The sequence below is a fragment of the Plecotus auritus genome (genome assembly GCF_963455305.1).
Source record: "Plecotus auritus genome assembly, chromosome: 7".
Classification (NCBI taxonomy): domain Eukaryota; kingdom Metazoa; phylum Chordata; class Mammalia; order Chiroptera; family Vespertilionidae; genus Plecotus; species Plecotus auritus.
Window position 1 is genome coordinate 75,554,150 of NC_137774.1, and position 21,418 is coordinate 75,575,567.

General features: G+C 44.1%; 1 protein-coding gene across 28 annotated transcripts in view; it reads left to right on the forward strand.

Annotated features, from left to right (window-relative positions):
* RBFOX1 (RNA binding fox-1 homolog 1) overlaps positions 1-21,418 on the forward strand; it is a 2,122,525-nt gene that overhangs the window by 1,535,439 nt on the left and 565,668 nt on the right. Inside the window, exon 1 of one of the 28 annotated variants that reach the window (XM_080678227.1) lies at positions 9,362-9,705. The exons of 26 other annotated variants lie outside the window; for them this stretch is intronic. In XM_080678227.1, the coding sequence (XP_080534353.1) occupies positions 9,688-9,705 (18 nt within the window). In that variant the 5' untranslated portion in view covers positions 9,362-9,687. Of the gene's footprint in view, positions 1-9,361; positions 9,706-21,418 lie in introns of those variants that run through there. One more of the 28 variants, XM_080678213.1, reaches the window with a different exon arrangement.

The window sequence follows — 21,418 nt, forward strand, 5'->3', positions numbered from 1 at the left end:
CTGTCAAGCCCCGCCAGGTGGGGGGTGCAGCCTCAGGTCCTCCACCCCGGCCCCACGCAGCCTCAGGTCCCTGCTGATCGTTCATTATGGGAACCCCACCTCCTCTGTGGGTGCAGCCATCTTGTGTTACGGGAACTCTGCATCCACTGTGGGTGCAGCCATCTTGTGAAGGCTTGAGGGTCAAATTGCATATTACCTCTTTATTATCTAGGATTGGAAAAGTAGTTACCGATGTTTAAAAAGACAAAGGTTTTACATCACTACCCAGATTTATGGCTTCTCTTTAAAAGACCAGAATTAAAAAAAAAAAAAAAAAAGAAAGAAAGAAACTAAAAATCTGGAAATTTGGGGCATGAATTTCTACATGGAAATAATTTGTTAAAACTAACTAACTGTTGCTTCATTTTAGATGAGGCACATACTGTAGATTTCCAGGTGCTGTTTATCTTCACACTTGTGCTGTTTTCTTTTTGTTGTTGTTGTTATTCAGATTTAACTGCAATCTTAGTTAAAAATGGAAAAATAAGATAGACCAAGAAGAGTCACATGGTCCATAAAATATAGGATACTAGAGGCCCGATGCACAAAATTCGTGCAAGGGGCTTGGCCCTTGCAGCCCCTTGCAGCCTTGACCTGCCCTCACAGCCCCAGGACATTCGGAAGGTTGTTCAGCTGTCCGGTCTAATTAGCATATTAGCTCTTTATTATATAGGATACCAAATCTATTTGTGGAAATGTAGAATATTTTCAAATGTTTAATATGCAAAAACTATACTACAGGCCCTGCCTATTTCACTCAGCTATATCAACTGTGTAACACCTCCCTGCCCCAAAAATATGTTCCTTTCTTTAAATGCCAGCAGTAGAAGTAACATAGAGAAAAGTGTAAACACTTCTAAATGCCACCTTCCCATTGCCAACCAAGAGGCGCACTTGTAACAGGGTGTGGTAGGTATTAGGGCTCATATCAGGGACCCACCACTCTAAAGTCCCATTCCAATGTCATGGTTGATATGCCCACTCATACACCTCTTGCAAGCCCTGGGGATAATAGTGTTTTGTTCAGCTGAAATCTCTCTTGAGACCAGAAAACAGGCTGCTCGTTGTTGTCTTAGTTAAACACTTACTGTCTGAACAATTTTCTCACATTGCATTTCCAGAACAGCTTGGCAGTGTGTGCTGTTAGAAGGTGTGGGTGGGAGGGGTGGGCCAGATATCAGTCTGATCTTGGAGCAGGGCCGTTGAGTGGAGAAAACCCAGAGGTTTGCCTTGCACAGACTTCTGATGCAGCCTTACTATTTTGCCCAGAAATCTCTTCTTTGCCTGTGCATTTTGAGCTCTGGGGGAATTTTCCCTCTAAGCCAGTTGCTTTCCCGTGGCGCACTTCACCCCGATCAGGCTAGTCCTTGTTCAGACAATCTGTGAGGGCCAATCTTGGCATCGGTGGGCAAGGTAGCATCAGTCCAATAGCTTCAGAAAACATCAGTGATCTTTATGTTTAACTGACCAAAGTAAATGCTGTTTTGCAAACCGCGATGAGTTTTATGTGATGAATTTCCTCAAGAAAGCCAAAATGAGAAATTTAGGTTCATGGAGGCGGCAAATCCAGTGCATTTCTTAGCATCCAGGGTGAAAGTCTCAAAGATTAATCTGTGAATAACTGTGCCATTTGTAACATCATAAACATGGTCTAATGGGGAGACAGTGCGGGGGAATGTGAGGATTTGCAACCTGTCATCACAGCAGTGCCTGGATCAGATGTGCTACTAAGTTCCTCAGCAGATATTCAGTATCATGTTTGTGTCTTCTTGTTATAATTTGTACTGTATTAGTAGCATCTCACCATATTAGTGAGGTCGAAATGTTTTTAAAATTATATCTCTTGGGTGGATGGAAATGGAATGTTCCGAGATGGTGCAAGTATTAGTCATATTAAACTTGCCCCGTTAGCAGCTTGCCTCTGAACTGATACTTAAATGAGGTTTTAATATAAACAAAATGTACTTTCAAAATGTGCTTCCAGCTACAACCAATTTCTCCCAGTCCATTAGCCACTTTGCATCCCTTTTAAGAAACTTGAGATTGTGGGTTTGAGGAGCCAAACTGTTTGCTCAACTCATTAAGTCAAGAAGTGAGATAGTGAAGGCCAGGGCTGCGGAGTTTCCCAGGTGACACCGGGCCCCACCTTGCAGCCCAGGCACACCCACCGCTCCCGACCCAGGCAAGCAGCTCTCCAGGTGTCCCTGCCTGTACCTGTCTGAACCACTTCATGTCCTTCCCTTGGATGCACAGGAGGCTGGTGACTATGTTTTTCCTGCTTTGACATCTTCATGCTCTTTGGATTTCAAGTCACCATTGTCTTGCAGAAGAAGGGAGCCAGGGCACTGAATGGTCAAAACACCTCAGGTCCCACTGCACAGGGTTGCACAGTATCAGTGAAGCTGGTTTGGGAATCTCCTTAGGAAGGGGCCTGAGGCAGGCGTGGTTTGACTTTGTGAAATGGCTCTTTCACCAACCACGCGGATGTTCTTGCTAATGTCCTCATAAGGAGGCAGTGTCTGGGGCTATCTTAGCAATGTACAAGGACTGGGTGGCTTCGAACCATAGATAGTTGCTGTCTTTCAGTTCTGGGTCTAGAAGTCTGGGACCCAGGTGTTGGCAGCACCATGCACGCTTCAGTGGCTTTAGGGGGGCCCCTTCCTTGCTGCTCCTGGCTTCGGGTGTATGCCTGCCCTTCCCTCCCCCCGGGTCTTGGGCGTTCCTTGGTTTGTGGATGCATCACAGCAGTCAGATGCCATCTTCTTGCTGCATGTCTTCACATCGTTTTCCCTCTGTGATATCTGTGTCTGTGTCCAAATCCACCCCCTGCCCTTTTGTAAGAATAGTAAGAATACCAGTCATTTTGGATTAGGCCCACCCTATTAACTTCATTTTAACTTGATGACCTCCATAAAGACCCTATTTCCAAATAAGGTCACCTTCTAAGGTACTGGGCATTAGGATTCCAACATATGGTTTTGGGGGACACAATACACCCCATGATAGCAGGAAATCTTTATTCTTGTACATTTGTGCCACGTACTGCCTTGGTCACAGCACCAGGGGCCCTGCAGTGTAATTCACTGCCTTGTGGGATGTTTAACAATCATTGGTCCTTAGGGAACAAGAACCTTTTCCTGGGAACCGAGCTTTCTGAGTTCCAGAGAGCTTCAAACCACCTCTTAGACCAGAGAATGGAGAAAGCGAGGATGATCTGTGTTCTAAATCATAACATTACCTGCTCAGTTCCTAGCAAATACATATATACCTTGAGAAAAGAGCCAGCATGGCTTGCCTTCAAGGGGCTCCCCGATTATAGGGGTATTATCTTTAACGTAAAAATAATAACGATTATTATTGTTGTTGGCATTGATACTAATGAATGCATACGGTTCACTGAGTGCTTACATTATGCTCCATAGTATGTTCATGCTTTAACTCTTTTATCACATTAAGTCTGACCACAGGCCAGTGAGGTGGAGGTTATCTTGTGTCCCTGATGCCGGAGAGGTTTCCTGACACACCCAAGATTGCACAGCTGTTGCAGCTTCGATGTAGCATCAGAACCAGACTTGCTGGCTCCTCCTTCCATCTCTACATCACCCTCCAAGGCCAGGGACTGTCTGTGTGCATGGGCCAAGCCCAGGATCACGAGCCCACTCCTGCATGTGGCTCCACCCGGCTGGGCCATGCATGCTGAGGTGGCTCTGAGGCAATAGCTTAAGAGAAGGCCACTGTGTGTCCCTGGAAGAAATTCAGGCATGGACACTGGGTCAGCAGAGTGGAAACAACACACACACTGTATCGAGCCCCCGTGGCTCACTTGGTTGAGTGTCTTCCCATGCACCAAGAGGTTGCTGGTTGGATTCCAGGTCAGGGCACATACGCATTTTGGGCTTCATCCCCAGTAGGGGGCATGCAGGAAGTGACCAGTAGATGTTTCTCACTCATGGATGTTTCTATCTCTTCTCCCTCTCCCTTCCTCTCTCTAAAATCACTACAAAGAATTACATAAATAAAACAACACCCAGCCATTTCTTTGGGAAGTCCTGCACCGGCAGGACCGATGTTATGCATTTGCCCCACATTTTGCCATGCAGCACAAGCCCCAGGCACAGAAGGAGACATTGAGCAATGCAAAGTCCTTCCTTGTAAATTCTCAGAGAATGCAGAGGCGGTGTCACATCTGTTTCTCTCTCTGTATAAAGACAAATAAAGTGCCATAGTGAAGAATTATCTCATAGAGGCTTTTGCCTTGTGATGGGGAAAGAATCAGGCAGATGAGAGAGAAAAATAACCATTGCTCAGCTTGGCGGGAGGCAGACCTCTGGGATGCTTGATATGTTCAAACTCTTGATCCGGGTGGTGATTCCATAGGTGTGTGTGTGGTGTGTGGGGTGTGTGTGTGTGTGTGAAACTGCACACTGAAGATTAGTGCACTTCACTGAATGGTGGTTGCCAGGGACTCAGGGAGAGGGCGATGCAAGTTATTGTTCAATGGTACAACGTTTCAGTGTTGCAAGATGAAAAAAGTTTAAGGGATGGATGGTGATGTTGGTTGCAAAACCATGTGAATGAACTGGATGCAGCTGAAAGTGTACACATAAAATAGTTATGTTACACATGTATATACATTTATGTTATATATGTTTTACCAAAATAAAAAAATAGTGCACTTTACTGTATCAAAATGATACCTCGAGCAATAAGTGAAAGTGGAGTAAGTAGAATAAAATGTTTCATTGCCACTGAACTTGGGAAGTCACCAGGAGGGTTGCACCGATCTTGGCTAAGTCTTTGCAGAGTGAGGAGCAGCTGCAGAGGCCTGGCGGGGGTGTCCCAGCAGACTGTGGACCCCGGGTGCAAATGGGGTATTTCCCCAGGGCCTTGCTCACCTTCCTGTAGTTGCTTCTGCCACCCACGTCCTGTCAGAAGCAGCCTGTCCTTGCCCTGGCAGAACCACCTTTACTGTGATTGTAATGCCTAAGAAATGACTATTTCTATTGAACAAATGTTACAGAGCCTCAGTCCCCAGGAAATGTGTGTTTTTCTTCCCCACTGGTGTTACCAAGTTTGCTGATCCTGCCCTGTGGCTCCTGAAGCTCTCAGGCCGCCTCAGAACTCCTTGGTGATTGCTCACTGGATGTCCTGGGATCCTGGCCTTGTTCACTTGGGGTGCTCTCCCAGCTTGATTTTGTCCGGCTCCGTGTCAGCATTTGGGAACTGGCTGCTACGCCGCCCGGCATTAGGCTGCGTGGCTGATGACACTGTGCAGTTAAACCCTCTCCATGGCCACCTGGGCCTGGCCACTGTGGTTTGTTGCCTGAGGTTTGCAACAAACTGCAGACTGGGGTTCTCACTCTCACGCTGGCTCACAGCCATAGTCCATTACGAGTGGCCAGGAGGGCCTTGGGAATTAGTCATTCCCTAGATGCATTCCCTCGGCGGCTTCTCACGGCTCTTGGAAGGAGCCCCAACCCCACCCTGTGATGGCTAAGGCTCTGCACTGAACAGCCTCACACTCCAGCCTTGGTTCTCGCCAGCTGCTGGCTCCAGCCACACTGGCCTTGTGACGACCCAGAACATGGGTGTAATTTCCATCTGTAACCACGGTTTATGTTCCCAACCTTGGACTGTATAACCCTGGCTGCTCCTCATAGACACTAAAGGAAATATGTGGCTCGCTTCAGAGAAATTCATATCCAATGCTGGAAAAATAAGAGCGCTCATTTCTCACTAATTATGGGAATAGAAGTAGCAGTAGTTTTTATATGGAGGGCGATATTTATATGCTTAATTAATTTGATCATTGAGTACTGAACCGATATTTGATAACTGGATCAAATCTTTAAAAATAATTCCTTTTGCCCTAGCTGGTTTGGCTCAGTAGATAGAGCATCAGCCTGCGAACTGAAGGGTTCCAGGTTGGATTCTGGTCAAGGGCACATGCTCGGGTTGCGGGCTCGATCCCCATTAGGGGGGCGTGCAGGAGGCAGTTGATCAATGATTCTCTCTCATCATTGATGTATCTCTCTCTCTCCCTTCCTCTCTGAAATCAATAAAAAATATATTTAAAAGATGAATAATAAATAGATTAAAATAATTCCTATTTGAGCCTGAGAACAAGGCACATTAAATGTATCCAATATAAAAGTAGGTCCTGGCCTATCAGCCAGGTTGCAAAGGAGAGAAAAACTGTTTTTGAATGGAATATTTAAGTATGTTTACTTTGTTATTAAAATGATCTATAAAGAAAGTTTTGAGAGGTGTCAGTAAATAGAAAATGTCAGTCTGCTTATTTGAAGGAACAAGGTTTGAGGAATTGATTGAATAATCACATTGGTTATGAGCAGAATTTCAAACATAGAAATAATTTACTGACACACACCCCCAGGGGGCAGCCTACTGAATGTTCCATTCCATCTGTTTAACCTCCGGACTCCAGGATAGAGGAATCATAACACCTCCCAAATTTGATTTATGGGAAACAGCTGTCTCCTGCTTGTGTCACAGTGATAAAATGTTTCACCATCTTGGGGGAATCTTATTCCTGGCAGAGGGGCCACATGTTCAAGCAGGTGGGAGGATGAATGGGTACACACAGAGAAGAGGGAAAGGAAGTGCAGCCAGGGGAATCCTTTGTGCTAACTGAAGCTGAAGATCCAATGTAAAAAGCAAGCAAACAAAAAAACTCAAGAAATAATAGGTACTAATCTCTGATCTGTTATAGGCAACAAAGTCAGACAGTATCCACTTCTCCATGGATCAGCTGTGTTTCTTTGTTAGCTTTGTGAGAGCTTGTTTGATAAGTCAGTTCATTAACTCCCAAGTGCAATAAATAATTTATCTCATTATTTATTTGGAATCGACTTTTGAATCCATCTTCTGTTGAATCCATCTTCTATCCCACCTGTCAGGCAGAACGTTCACTTTCAGCCATCTCACAGCCCTCACTTTTCCTAGGCATGTGCAGAGGTCTGAGTGGTACAAATTGCAATACCAAGAAGACATTGGGGATGGGTCATGGACCATCAGTTGATAGTGGTTACCATGGCAACATCTCCTATCAGATACCCATGGTTTCTCTTGGGGTGGTGGCTCAGTTGCTTCACTGTCTTCCTTAGAGATGATGGCTCTCTAGTGGGGCTGGGGACCCTGGCTCTTAGCATCCAGCCTGCCTGGGGCTCCATGCAGCCCTCTTCGTCTTGGGACACAGAGATCTCTGCCTCATGCAAACTGAATGGAAAACCTCTCCCACCTCCTTAATTCTCAAAGGCACAGCCACTCTACTAGTTACCTTTCAGGTGATCTACTGTCTCAGCCACCTGTTCCAATCTCTCCCATGTACTTCTGATCCGTAGGTTATAAACTTAAAAACAAAACACAGGCAAGTGAATGAATGTGGCAGACCTGGTATAATGCAATCAAGACAGGCCAGCCTTTAGTGAATAGAAGAACATAATTCAAGTTCAAAGATATTCAGATATAATTAAATGAAACACAACATTCTACTGATCACTTAGACTACCAATATTCTCCTGACTTAGTTTTAGCTAAAGGAAATTAAACACACACACACACACACACACACACACACACACACACACACACACACAGAGTTTGCCTCTGAACCAGGGCAGTTGGCCACCCTATTCTGGATCCTATTTGCTGTGACTCAGGGGCCTCTAAAATTCTGTACGTGGGTAGAATAATGAGCATGCATGATTGAGGTTTTACCAGTCGGTGGCTGTGTGATTATTTTCTTGCCACATGGAAATAGCTAGGTATGAGGATCTCTCCATTTCTCTTTAATGACATGGGGTGCCATTGGTTCTCTCCAAACGGCTTGGCCATTATGCATCTTGATTGGATTACCTATGGGCTCTTTTGACAAGTGCCTTGCAACCTGCCCAGTGCTGCAGCTTAATCCACAGTTTAGCTAATGCCTTTTAATTGTGTAGATGATATTTTGTCTTGTGCAATCTTACATTGAAACGTAAACTGACTAGGGTCTCAGTTCGGCAGTTTTCCTGTGCGGTGTGTAAATATATAAGGAATGGTCAAAACTCAGACCTGAGCAAGAGATCACGTCCACCCTTCCCCCTTAATGCACGAGATGCATTTTAATATTAATTTCTCCTTTATCCATCTATCAATAATTGAGCACTGCATCAATTAATATGCCGGGCAAATTGCATTCCCCATCTTCTCTCCTCCACGATGTATTTCAGTAATGGAGATAATTTTCAAGATAAAGGATACAATTTAAAATGGATTAAGAAGAACAACTAATAAAGGAGGATGGATTCAGGGAAGGAAAAAAAAAAGTGGTATACTTTTAGGAAATTTTAGCTGTGCATCCAAGCCTGTGGATTTTTGTAAGGGGAGCCTGTGGAAATTATCAAGTTTTATGCACACTGCAATTTTTCAGGTTTGCAGTTGCAGAGGATGAGAGAGGAGGAAGAAGAAACACAAGCAAACTCACCCCGCCACACACCACACCACACACACACACACACACACACACCCCTTAAAATCTGGCCTTGTAAGGAGGAGGGTAATTGTATCATCTGTATCCGTAGGTCAGGAGGGCTAAACATTTGTGCTACCAAGTCTTTCTGCGACTTTCCATGTGCCAGGTTCAGTTGGTGGGGTTTGGTTCTGCCTTTGATGAGCTGAACTGGCCCAGAAGCCTCACAGGCCCATCCCCCGCGCCCCCTCCCCACGGGTTCCCCGTTCCTGGCCCACACCCTGGCTGCAGCCCTGCACTGGGAACCGCTGCCCTGCGCAGCGATGGGCTGGTGGCAGCTGCGGTGCAGGCAGCAGGCAGCCCAAGCCGCAATGACGCCACGGAGTCGGTAGATGGCTGTAGACAAGTGTGCTGAGCCCTGTGGTATCCAGAGCAATGAGTCTGGGGAGGCCTTGACCGGACTGGATGCTGCTTTTATCTGAAGTACATTTAAAGAGATAAAGGGGAAGCCGGGTTGCTGCACGTGTTCTTTTCACTGCTGCTGGAGCTTTACTTTGAGTTAAAAAAAAAAAAAATTCTCAGCGGCTGGCTTCCCCGAGCTCTGTGCAGATGGGCTTGCCTCCCGAGGATCGTCCGCCTGCTTGTCAATTCCACCCGTGGGGATTTCCGTGAACCTCCCACCAGCGCCAGGAAAGGGTGTAGCGCCCGCCTGTGTATGACTACACCACCGCTACTATTATTAATACTACCAGTGACATCGGGGTTTGTTTCCGCCGCTGTTGCCGGCTGCCTAAAGTGTCCGGATTTGCTCATTAAGCAGCCACACCAAGAATTTGTTACCTAAGCAGCCTTGACAGGAAAGAGAGGAAAGGCAAGAGTTAGGAAGGAAAGAGAGCGAGAGGAGAGAGAAAGAGAGAGAGAGAGAAAGAGAGAGAGAGAGAGAGAGAGGCAGCCTGGAGCAAGTCACATCACACACAGTGCCACTGAAGGAATGCTGGCCTCGTAAACTCACAAACAAGCACAACAAACCTTGTGTAAGGAAAGAAGAGGGACTCTGAGGACTTGGCAGGAAAAGGCAAGATTTTCTACCCACTGGTTTCAGACTGTCTTCCAGATACTCTTGGTGAAGTGAGGAGACTTCTGATTGCTGACAGAGAGCCCCTGGTTTCTCTCTCAAGATGATGATGTATTTGTGGGTAGGTAGTCTCTCTCCTCTCTCTCTCTCTCTCTCTCTCTCTCTCTCTCTCTCTCTCTCTGATTAATAAATTGACTTCGGGAATAAAGATTGCAGCCCAGGGTAATCGCGTTCGGTGTGAGGTGGTTATGCTTGTGGGGGGATAATCGTGCACTGTAACAGTACATGTGCTTCCATTTCCAGTGGGACTCCAGGCAAGACCTGGTTCATTAGCATGAAGCTGCAATTTTATTTTCGGTTACAAAAAGGAAAACAAACAAACAAAAATGTGGGGGGGGGGATGCATGGCTTTCTCTTTTCTTGAAACACTGTGATGGTGAAATCAGAGGGGGATAAAAAGGCAGAAAAGGTCTGGGGAGCCGGTTCAGGCATGAAGCGAATTCCGCCTCACTTGTAGCTGTGTGCAATGCCATTTAATTACCAAGAATGAACTGCTCTGAGTCGTGGTGGCTTTTTTGTTTGTTTCATGTTGTGTGTTTTCCCCCCTCTCTCAAAAGTGACTACTTATTTGTCATGAGGGGCTGCGTGTTGTCGATGGGAGTATTGTGTGTTATTTGCCTTAACCAGACGTGTTTGGATGTGTGTATTTCACAAGGGTGATCTTGCAAAAGGTGGATTTCCGTGTACTGGTTCTGGCTTACTGAGAAATAGTGTGTACTTATTGTGTGTTTGGTTTTTTTCTTTCCCGGGAGATGGCATTAAAATAAAAGCATCAAAGTGGTAACCTGTACTTAGGAATTACAATATCTAACTGTTGAAGCAATTTAACAAATAATCATCTAGCATGAAAGCCTTAGAAAAATCCCTTAATCATGTTTCGAGGGACACATATATGTCCTCATTTCGTTTGGCCACTGGAGAACTTGTGTGCACCTATCAGCCCAGTAACCCAAGACCTCGCTCTGTGATTTCATGTTAAAAGATGGGGTGTCCCCTGCCTTTCCAAGGGAGGGATGCACTTGCAAGGTGAAACCCTTCCTCTGTTTTTCATCAACATTATCATCATTGTTGTTTTCCGATGTGCAGCGTACTTAGAAAAGCCTCTTTGTATGCTTCTCCTTCCAGTCACACTTCTAGGTCAGCTCAGCTCCACGAACTTGCCTTTGCTGTGAGGAAGAGCGCCCCTGTGTTGAATTCTTTGTTAATCACATTGATTCTCTGACCTCTGAGGGTGTCTCAGCCTGCCTCACCCCTCAGTGAGCTTTGTGATCTAGATTTTTTGCTCCCCCCGCCACCTCTTTTCTTGTGGATATTTTCTGTGTAGTGACTTTAGCTCTATTTCCACCTGGCTTATTTCTGCAGACTCCAATACAGTGAATTCTGCCACTTGAGGACACATGGTCTCTATTACTATTTTGTTTTCATTTTAGGGCAAGTTTCCTCTTCCCCTAAAGAAATCTGTGGAAATATGCAATCACAGAGTGGCATACACTTAGTATACACTTAACAGAGATAGGTTTATCTAAAAACACTGAATCCTCATGTCATTTATGTTTGCTGGCAGAGGTGGAAACGAAGAACATTTTCTAGGTTTACCAATGTTGATTTCTAAGCACTGGGAACATTTGTCACCTGGGACCATGATCTCAGTTATTAAGGAAATACCTGCATGCAAGTATTTTAGAAAAAGACATCTATTTTGGTGTTTATTGTGTGAGTGTACTTTGATGAATTGTAAACAACTTTCAACTCCTTCAGGCTGTGATGGGTAATGGTTTACTGGTCACACTGCTTCTCGGAGTTCCTGAGTGGTGGCCTTGATTTTACTTATGAAGTTTGCTGGCTCTTACGCAGGTGCATATTTGCAACTCAAAGCAGGGGGGAAGCATGGCACCTCGCAGGCCCTGTCCCAGGTCCTGAAAGCTTGCTAACCTGATTTAGTCATTGGTCCTTGACTTTGGAAAGCAGCCTCTCTTAATTCCTATGTGTTTCCCTTGGACCAGAGCTTTTCGGTGCTACGTGTTTGTATAAACTGCATTTATCAAATTAAAAAGTGGTTACTGCCTTCCTGCCCCGTGTTTACATCTTTAATTCAGATTTTTTTTGTTCTGCATTCAAAAAATGGCAGACTTGATATGGGAACAGCTGGGTCCATGCTGTGTAAGGATATATGAATTAGCAAGCTAGCATGAACACTGTGAGGTTGGAGGGTTTCTCCATTCTTTTCTCCTCTTTTATGCGGAGGTTCTGCTGTTGCCTTCTAGTCTGTAAGTAAAGATACTCTGAACATGGCTTATATCTCTGTGTAAGAGCTCATCTTGCTTTAGGAAAATCAGCCTCAGCCACATCCATGTATGAAAATAGTGTTTGCTGCTCTCTCATGGATATAAAAATGAAAATGAAGAGACGTGGAGATACAGGAAAATATATTTGTATTCTGCTTATTCCTGCCCTTGTTGCTTAAATTTGTTAAGTAGGCTCTTTCTATACACCTCTCTGTGTTAATAGCACATGATTTCAGTGAGTACATTTTTATTAAGATTGACAACTTTTGGTTGGGGGGGAGGTGTAGAAGCAGTGGGGGACAGCCTTCCTTCTTTCCCTCTCTTCCCACTCAGCCGCGTTCCTGCCTGGGGATTGTCCTCTCAGGAGGAGGAGGAAGGCGGTGGGATGCTTTGCAACATTCATTACTGGTTAGCAGCACAAACAAGTGCAGATTCTGCAAGCCCAGCTGATAATATTCTTGCAGATGTGCAACACTGAAATCACTATACCATCTCACATTGGTATATTCTTGCCTTAAATTTGTTTAAGATTTTTTTCCTATAAAAAATAAGATGAGCCGAAACCAGTTTGGCTCAGTGGATAGAGCGTCGGCCTGCGGACTGAAGGGTCCCGGGTTCGATTCCGGTCAAGGGCACGTACCTTGGTTGCGGGCACATCCCCAGTGGGGGGTGTGCAGGAGGCGGCTGATCAATGTTTCTCTCTCATCGATGTTTCTGACTCTCTATCCCTCTCCCTTCCTCTCTGTAAAATATCAATAAAATATATTTAAAAAAAAATAAGATGAGCAGTTTTTGGGGTGCTTTATTTCCCCTGAGTGAGGGTAGATTGGTGTGCAGGGAAAAGAAAGTTGAATATTCTGGCAGCATTTGCTAACTTCTTGGTCCAGGAGGAGAGGGAAAGAGCTTTCTCTGAGGACTCCCAGGAAAAGCATGGGGGTCGCTTTTACTGCTACTCATGCCCTAGAGCAGTGGTTCTCAACCTTTTGGTCTCAACCTGTGGGTCACAACCCAGAGGTTGAGAACCACTGCTGTAGAGCCTAAGACCATCGGAAAACACAGATATTTACATTACGATTCATTAACAGTAGCAAAATTAGAGTAATGAAGTAGCAACAAAAATAATTTTATGGTTGGGGGTCACCACAACATGAGGAACTGTATTAAAGGGTCGCGGCATTAGAAAGGTTGAGAACCACTGCCCTAGAGGATAAAGCCTTCTTGACCAGCACAAACTCCAGCTCTCCTGTGGTTACTTATTCCACATGCGTTAGTTTTTCTCGGGATAAGTTGAGTTGTGTCTTCCTGGGCTGGACAGAACAAGTTGGTTGTGGACCCTTGCTTATTTCATTCAGAGATAAGACACCATGGACCCTGTCCCTCATGTCCTGGACCAGATAGTCCCCAACGTAAACTCCACTGCAATGGGTGTTTGTGCTTGACTCTGAAACCTTCTCGTTGCTCTTTATTTCTTTTTGCTCTTGAAATAGAGAACCATTTCCATTTTATTATTCATACTGACATTTTCTTCTTGCTGTACCAAGAGCTCTTGCTCTCTTCTTTTTACTTGTAGATGAGATAATGCAATTTTAACCTTTTCTTAGCTTTCTTATCGTTGTCTTACCTATCCCCATCCTTTCAGAGTTTTACACATAGACATATAAGTGTAAGCCAGGGAGAGAGGAGCCACGGGCACAGCGTTTCTGAGTGATGTTGGGAAGATGGGGAGTATTACCTCGGTAGGCGGCATCACTGCTTTGGACACTGCATTTCAAGCACATAAAAAGGGGAATAAACAAGAAATGCATTATTCTTTCTGCAGGATCCAGGATCCTGCATATCCCATTGTGTGATGCCCTGGGCAGAAACTCGTCCAACCAGAATATTCTATTACCAGCCTGCACACTTATGAACTTACCTGCAGCCTCTCTCCCGCATGTCTGTCTCATCTGGGCAATTGGGGAACCTCCTCTGAATTCTCCATTTTCTTTCTAGCTGCCTAAAGCTTCTTCTGTTCTATGCTGCACATGTTAGCACTTGGTTGTAAACTGATGATAGATTTCCTGGTTTATAGATTCTGTAGAGATTAGAGGTTATGAATAAATTATAGATTAAACCACATATAGTTGCTTTATGGTCTGGGGCCTTCATATCAATTTCATTTAACCATTTTTTTTAAAGGCAAGAACAACATCTCTTCCTTTTTTTAACTTTTGCTTTCCTTCCTTATTTCAAGCAAACAATAAACATGCCTTTTGTAGTGAAATTAGTCAATGAGAAGAAACTAAACAACACTAATTCTTCTAGCACCTAAGATAGATACCTACATATTAACATATAGTTCATTTCTAATAGATACTTTTAAAAAGATATTTTTATTTATTTCAGAGAGCAAGGGAGAGGGAGAGAGAGATAGAAACTTCAATGATGAGAGAGAATCATTGATCGGCTGCCTCCTACACACCCCCAACTGGGCATCGAGCCCGCAACCTGGGCATTTGTCCTTGACTGGAATCGAATCTGAGACCCTTCAGTCCGCAGGCCAACTCTCTATCTACTGAGCCAAACCAGCTAGGGCTAATAGATACTTTTTAATACATATGCACATGTCCATACTTATTTTTTTTTTAATTTGGAGACAACACTGATGGTAAGGTTTAAAACTCATACCATTGATTTATTAAAAGGGTTTGTTGTTGTCATCTGTTTGTGTCTGCTGTGTGTGTATGTGTCAGGGTAAAAATGCTATCACATGAAAAGGCCATATCAATGATAAAACATTAAAATGTGAAGGAAGAAAAAAGAGAGCCCCTGAGAAAGATTATTCAGTTTGGAAAAATGAGATCATACTGCTTTAGAACTCACTGCTTTGATCACTTAACAATTTGTGCCGGTATTTTGCACAACAGTGTTTTCAATGCTTGAGTAGATTCTGGTGTTCCAAGGTAAGGTAAGGTAACCAGCTCCTTAACTGTAGGTTGTTTTGGCTTCTCAAAATCTTTCCAAGTATCTAGCCCGGGGTTAACGTGTGTATTAGGCATATACTCATTCAGCTTGTTGATCATTTATTAAGGGTTTATTGAGCACACACTGTGCTGGGCCCTGGGGAATGCCGGGTGACACAGAAGACGTGCTGAGAATGAGGAAGGGCTGGACATGGAGGGCTGCTTGTTTGCATCACCAGCTGTTGACTGAAGTTTACAGATGTGCTACTTATTGGTTCTGGGTACAGATATTTGCTCCCCTTTGACAAATTGAATCCTGGGACCTGCTTCTTTTCATTGGGATGTCTGCCTCCGCTTTGGTGGACTGGAGGCCCACATATGGTCTATTTTTTTTATAAGTTAGTTAGCCCATTAATTCAATGGTTCCTTTTTGTGGGACCTCTTGCTAGAGATTGCTGGTGGCAATCAAAGGAAAGAGTTTTTGTTGTAGTTATGGGGAGAAAGACTTTAGTGCTTTATCTTGAAGCTAAGAATTCCCATACTGTTTACGACTGGACAGCTTTGTAGCAAGACACCTCAGGAATGCAAATATGACTCCTCTTCCCTCCAAGAATTCTGATTCAGAAATTGATTGTTATGATCTGGCAGGATCTTTTGGCATCCATGCTGGTCACCTATCTCAGGTAGGGGCTGGGGAAAATGGACCCAGCTCACTCTGGTTCTTGTGACAAAGATACTCCTCCTTACTTATGTCCTTATTTTTCTTAACTGTAATTTCTACTGAAATCCCCTCGATTGCCTCCATACCACCAGGGCCAGTTCAGAGCCCGAAACATACTCCATTCTTTCAAACACTTCGATCATCATTCCCCAAACCCAGCCCAACTCCTCTTCAGTGCTCCAATAAACGGAACACCTGCCGTGTTGCTTACAGATCGTTTGGGCTCTTTTCTTGGCATCTTTCAGGGAGCGGTACCCATTTGTTGAGATACTCTTCAGGATGAAGGAGGGCGATGGGCCCTCATGAACATCTCAGCCTTCTGGTTGATAAGAGGAGCACTGCATGGCTCAAAAGTTAATGAATGGGAGCTCATGTATGGCTTGCATATTCTCCCCTCTGCCTTACCCATTCATGGCCTCTACTCACTGCAGACTCTCTCTGGCAGAGGGAGTAATACGTTATTTTCCGCTTGAGCACCCAGAAGCCATTGATCCGTACTTTTTTTTTTTTTGGTATTTTTCTGAGATCCTGTTTACATGCACATTCCTCTTTGTCTGTAAAGTGATTTGTATCATAAAGCCCCATCCATTTTTCTTTCCAATCTAATAATGACAGTAAACTCATTGAATTCTTGTGTCTAAAGATTCTTGCAAAAATAATGGTTCAACTATATAGGGCAGCGAAGACATAGTGCAGCTCTGGAGGAAACAATAAAAAATGGGCCAGTGCTTTCTCTCAGTAGGAATTCTAGGCAATAGGTTTGTACTCCTTTCTGATTTATTTTCGTAAAAGCAAAACCTATTGAGTATTAATATAAAAGGGTGCTGAAGGCTTTATGTTTAATTTTTAAACATAGTTTTTGGCCAACTCTACAGATTCTTTAGCTCTAGAGGATCATTAAAAAAATAAAAAAAAAACCTGACAAAACACTGACTTAATGTGAAGCAGCCCTTCTAGTCTTCATTTTACATTTTGAGTGGTGTTTCATATGCCTTTAGAAAATTTCTCAAACCCTCAGACAAATACTTGATCAAACGATGCAGGTTTGAAAGACATAAGCAAATTAGTTTCTGTACAAACCTGTGTCCTCATTCAGAAAAGAACAAATTGAAAAATTGATATTCAATACCAACAAGATAATTCTGGGAAGCAATAGAGCATCGTTTTGACAACTAAGGCACATGAAGCTTTTAGGACAAGTGGAGAGACAAATGCACATTGTGCTTTCCATTTATTATCCGACGACATCTTAGGTGGAAATTCAAGAAAGCACTTGGGAAGGAGAGGTAGGTGCAGGAAAAGCGAGATTTGGAGATGATTGGGAGAAATTTAATGCTATTTCAAGGGGAGATGTGGATTGGATAGAATACAGCAAGGCCATCTTTGCATTCTGTATCTCATGTTCCCCATGGTTTTCTCACTTAGAGTCAGACTTTCAAATTTTATGTATTGGATTGACACCCCTAGGTACCTTGATGGAGGATTTCTGTATTCCTTTGCAGTTTTTATTATTGATATATTGTTCAGCCGCTCCAACATCTTGCCAGTGGATTAAGTGGTATAGCTAAGATGGGAGATGGCCTTAAACAAGGGCAGAATATAAAAGAGTGTGTGTGTGTGTGTGTGTGTGTGTGTTTGTAGAGAGAGAGATATTGAAGCAGAGAAAGAGAGCTCCCTGCTTTAAATAAGTTGCTATGGATAACATTTGGATTATCTGTTCTCTTTGATTACCCAAAAATTTTGCTGCCATATCTTAATGCCCAAAGAATAGATCTCACTTTTCCAATACATCAAAGGTCAATGTGCATTGCAGAGTAATCTTTTACTATTAAAGAGTGATATGCAATTCTGTTATTTGCACATCTGTTTATGTTTTATTGACAGTGTTTATTATTTGTTTTAGATAGAATGTTCTATCTTAATAGAATGCACAACAAAAAGAAGACGTGGTAACATTTTATCAGTGATGTGGACTTGCATGCTCTCTTATACTTGACTGTCCCTCTTCTGTTTCTCTGAGCTACACGGTGAGTCCTTTGACCTGAAGAAGTGCCTGAGTCTTCTCTGTGCTTGGATGTCATGATGCACAGCAGGCGGGAGCTTCCAGTAGGTTAATCCATGATGATCATGTTTACAAGCTCTTAGTGCATCACTAAACGATTAGAAATTTGTTCTTAAACTTTATTTATTTTTGTTTAAAATTAATTACCAAGAGTTTCCAATGTGTCAGATACTGTGTGCGCTGAGGGTTGGGGATACAGGGAGCACAATGTGGTCCTAATTCCCACGGAATTTATACGCAGTTGAGGAGACAGATAAAACAAACTACAACCAAACCAAGCAAATGTGGTCACAAAGGGGCGAAAACATTAGGCAAAGTGTTTTCACTGAGATTCGTGGTTGCAAAACTAAGTTGAGTGCCAAAGGGTAGTGTGCGCACTCACACCCCTGAGAAGTCCAGAGCGACTCACAAGCCAGGTAGATGCAGGTGGCCAAGTCAGGCCATTGGGATTCTGCCTCTGCTTCCCTGACCAAGGCTCCTTGCTGTCCCTCCATGACTGACGTGACTGGTGACTGAGGTGACCACTGGTGGCTCCAAGCTGATGTCTACTGTGACAGCCACCCCCGGGGACTCACCACACTCCTCCCAATAGAAGTGGGTCCTGAGGAAGTTCTGAGAGCACTTCTCTCACACCTGCCTTGGGTCAACTCCCCATCCCTGAGACAATTCCTGAGACTTCACGTCCATGCCTGGGTAAAGCACTCACTGTTCGGAATCTGAGAGCGGAGCTCTGTCCCCCCAAAACATGAACCGAGGGAAGCGGAGAAGTGGTTTCCTGGGAACTAGGGAAGAGCTGTGACTGGAAGGAGAAATGGATGAAATGGATCCAGGTGAGAACAACAGATAGGCATTATACCTGTAAATCAGCATTGTCACCCCAGCATGCAGTGACACTAAGACAGAAAGGAAAGGGCGCTTGGGAGGCATGTCAGGAATGGTCACATCGGGCAGGCCTCCTCTGAGAAGGGGTGTTCTCAGCTGGGTCCTGCAGCTAGTGGCTCTACTAAGCAGGAAGCCTCTAGTAGAGGTGGTGGGAGGAGGAGGAGGTGTGTGCAAGGATGCTGCAGGAGGCCAGCTGGCCAGAGTCAGTGTATGAGGGAGCTGGGCCAGAGAGAGCTCTGAGGTGGACAGGAACCACATCACTTTGGGTTAGAGGCTCACGGCCTCCTGCCCAGCATCAGTGACCCACATCTATCATCCAACACCCTGGAATTAAAGCAAGGAGAGAGGGGGCCCTACCGGGAGTGGCGGAGAAGACTGAGGGAGTGAGCCTTTTTTTTCTTTTCTTCCCCTATTTTCTTTGAGCAGTGTTAGAGAATCCGGTAGTTCTTTTTCTCCTCGGGTTTTAAGCACCTCTCCACGGGCGACAAATGACCAAATTCCCCCCAGTTTGACTTTGCTACCACTCTTAAAAGGCAAGCACACATACATCCTCAACCTCTGCTGCTCTGCACCCAGCTCTGATTTATATTTTCAAAGAAACCTGATCCTCAGGCCTCTGCAGTAACTCCTCAGCACGTGCTGAATCAGCAGGCTTCTGCTCATGCTCATTTACCAAAAGCCTCCCATGGGGGTGGGGGCAAACTGCAAAGAGAGAAATGTGGGGTATGTTGAAACTCAGAGGTCTCCTGAAGGGCTGGGGGAAGGGGCGGGAGGCCTTGAATGAATCACAGTGCTTTGCACAATGGGCCGCTCTGTCTGGAGAGAGCACTCTTGGTTGGAGATCAGAAATACAAAACAGTTAATAATAGTGAGTGTTGTTAGGCATTTCAAGCATCTTCAAGGGCATTTGACTTAAATGAGCTCAGTGATGGAGTATTCAAGTAAGGAGAGTGTTGTTAATGTGCTAAATTAAAAGGCTAATCAAAGAGGCCAGTGCTACAAATGAGAGCAGGAACACAATTAGTTAATGGAGGATTGAGAGCCAGACAGAGGGAGGGAATTTTTTTTTCATATGCATGATAGCTTCACATTTTCCCTGAAGCCCTCAATATTTTAAACCAATGGAAAAAAAGCAAAATTTTTTACTCACAAAATTGAGCCAAATGTAGCATACTTTACATTATAACAGAAACAGGATTTCACAGACACAAACACACACTCACATAAACATACACAATCATGTATCACATACAGATAATAACATGTTTCTTAAGAGGATATAGGGCATTATAATGGATAAGATAATAGACTTTGCAGGGAGGTAGAGCTATATTCAGGATCAGGCCCTTTCACAATGATCTGCATGAAACCCTTGTTTTTTTCATCTTTAAAATGGGACGAATACTAGTGCCTGAGGTTGCCATTGGGCTGGTATGGAGCCAGCTTGTCCACTGACTGTACAGGCTGCTTATAGCCTCCAACCTTTTCGATGAGTTGCCGCTCCTTCTGGTTGGTCGGTGCACTATTTTTTTTTTAAATGTGAGTTTTGAAAGTTGTGTCATTGTTAGCATTTGCTCTGCCATCTTTTCCTTACCCCCTTTCTTATTGTTGGACACTAGGTGGTTGTTTTTGAGAGACCAATCGGGAGCCGAAAACCAGGATTACAGGCTTTACTAGGGGAAAGAGATCTGCCGGGCTGTCTAGCAAGGGGAGAACAGCAACCCATGCAGAGGTGAACACGCCTTTTGAGGGGAGGAATGGGAAGGAATGAGGGCTTAGTGTACTGGGCGCATGCCGATTGGTGGCTTAATGTATGGTCCATATAGGAACAAGGGCTTAGGGTATTTGGCAGGTGTTGATTGGTTAGTCAATGTATATGTCCATACAAGGTGCCTGGTTAGGTACTCAGGTATTTCCGGGCTGCAGGTTACATCATACTCCGCCCACCAGTTGGGGGAAGGGAGGATCTATCAGCTTTTTTCAATATAGCTCATGATAAATATTAATTAAATTGATAACAACCTAAAAATGTACAAAGTGGGCAAAGGAGAGTGAGCAAACAATTCAGACAGAAACCACCATGTAGCCATAAATATAGGACATTATGTTTCTCCCCAATGTCACATAAATTCAAACAAAACAGATGTTTTGTCAAATGGAAAGAAATTGTTAAAAGGATAATATGCTGAGTGCCTGCCAGAGTTTGAGAATACGAATTCTCATGCATTTTGGGTGGGTATCTAGACTGCTAAATAGCTTTAGAGGTTCGTGTGCAAGATGCTTTTATCTTTTATCCAAACTATATTGCACATCACCTGTGCTTAGTTCTTTTTATGAAAGGTTGCACTGAAGATCAAATGATGCATTACAGGAAAGGTACATGAAATCACACATGGCAGGTAGTAGGTGTGAGGGAACGTTAGCTATGACCACTATTAGCATTATTAGTATAACAAAATAATGCACACATCATCTGGTGCACCTGTGTCAGTACAGAGGGAGGGAGGCTGTGCACAGAGCAGGGGGAGTTTTCCATCAGCTATCCTGGTAAAAGGTTCAGAAAGATTGGAGTTTGGGGCTGTCCTGGCCTGGGTTCAAACTCATTTGATACCAGATTCTCACTGTGTGACCTTGGACATTTAATGAACCCCCTTTAAAATGGTGATAACATAGGAAGAGGCATATGGCTCACAGGATAGGACCATTTTTTAGTGCCTGTTCAGAGCTTTGTACTAAAATGTCAGACTTGATGCTCTTTCTGTCCCCACCCTCAACCCCCAATTACTAAATAAAACTCTCTATTGGAGGGGAAAAAAAACTTTAGAGAGGGATGAAGAGTAAAGAAAAGAGAAGATAAAAGATTTCAAATTCGGGCTCTAAAG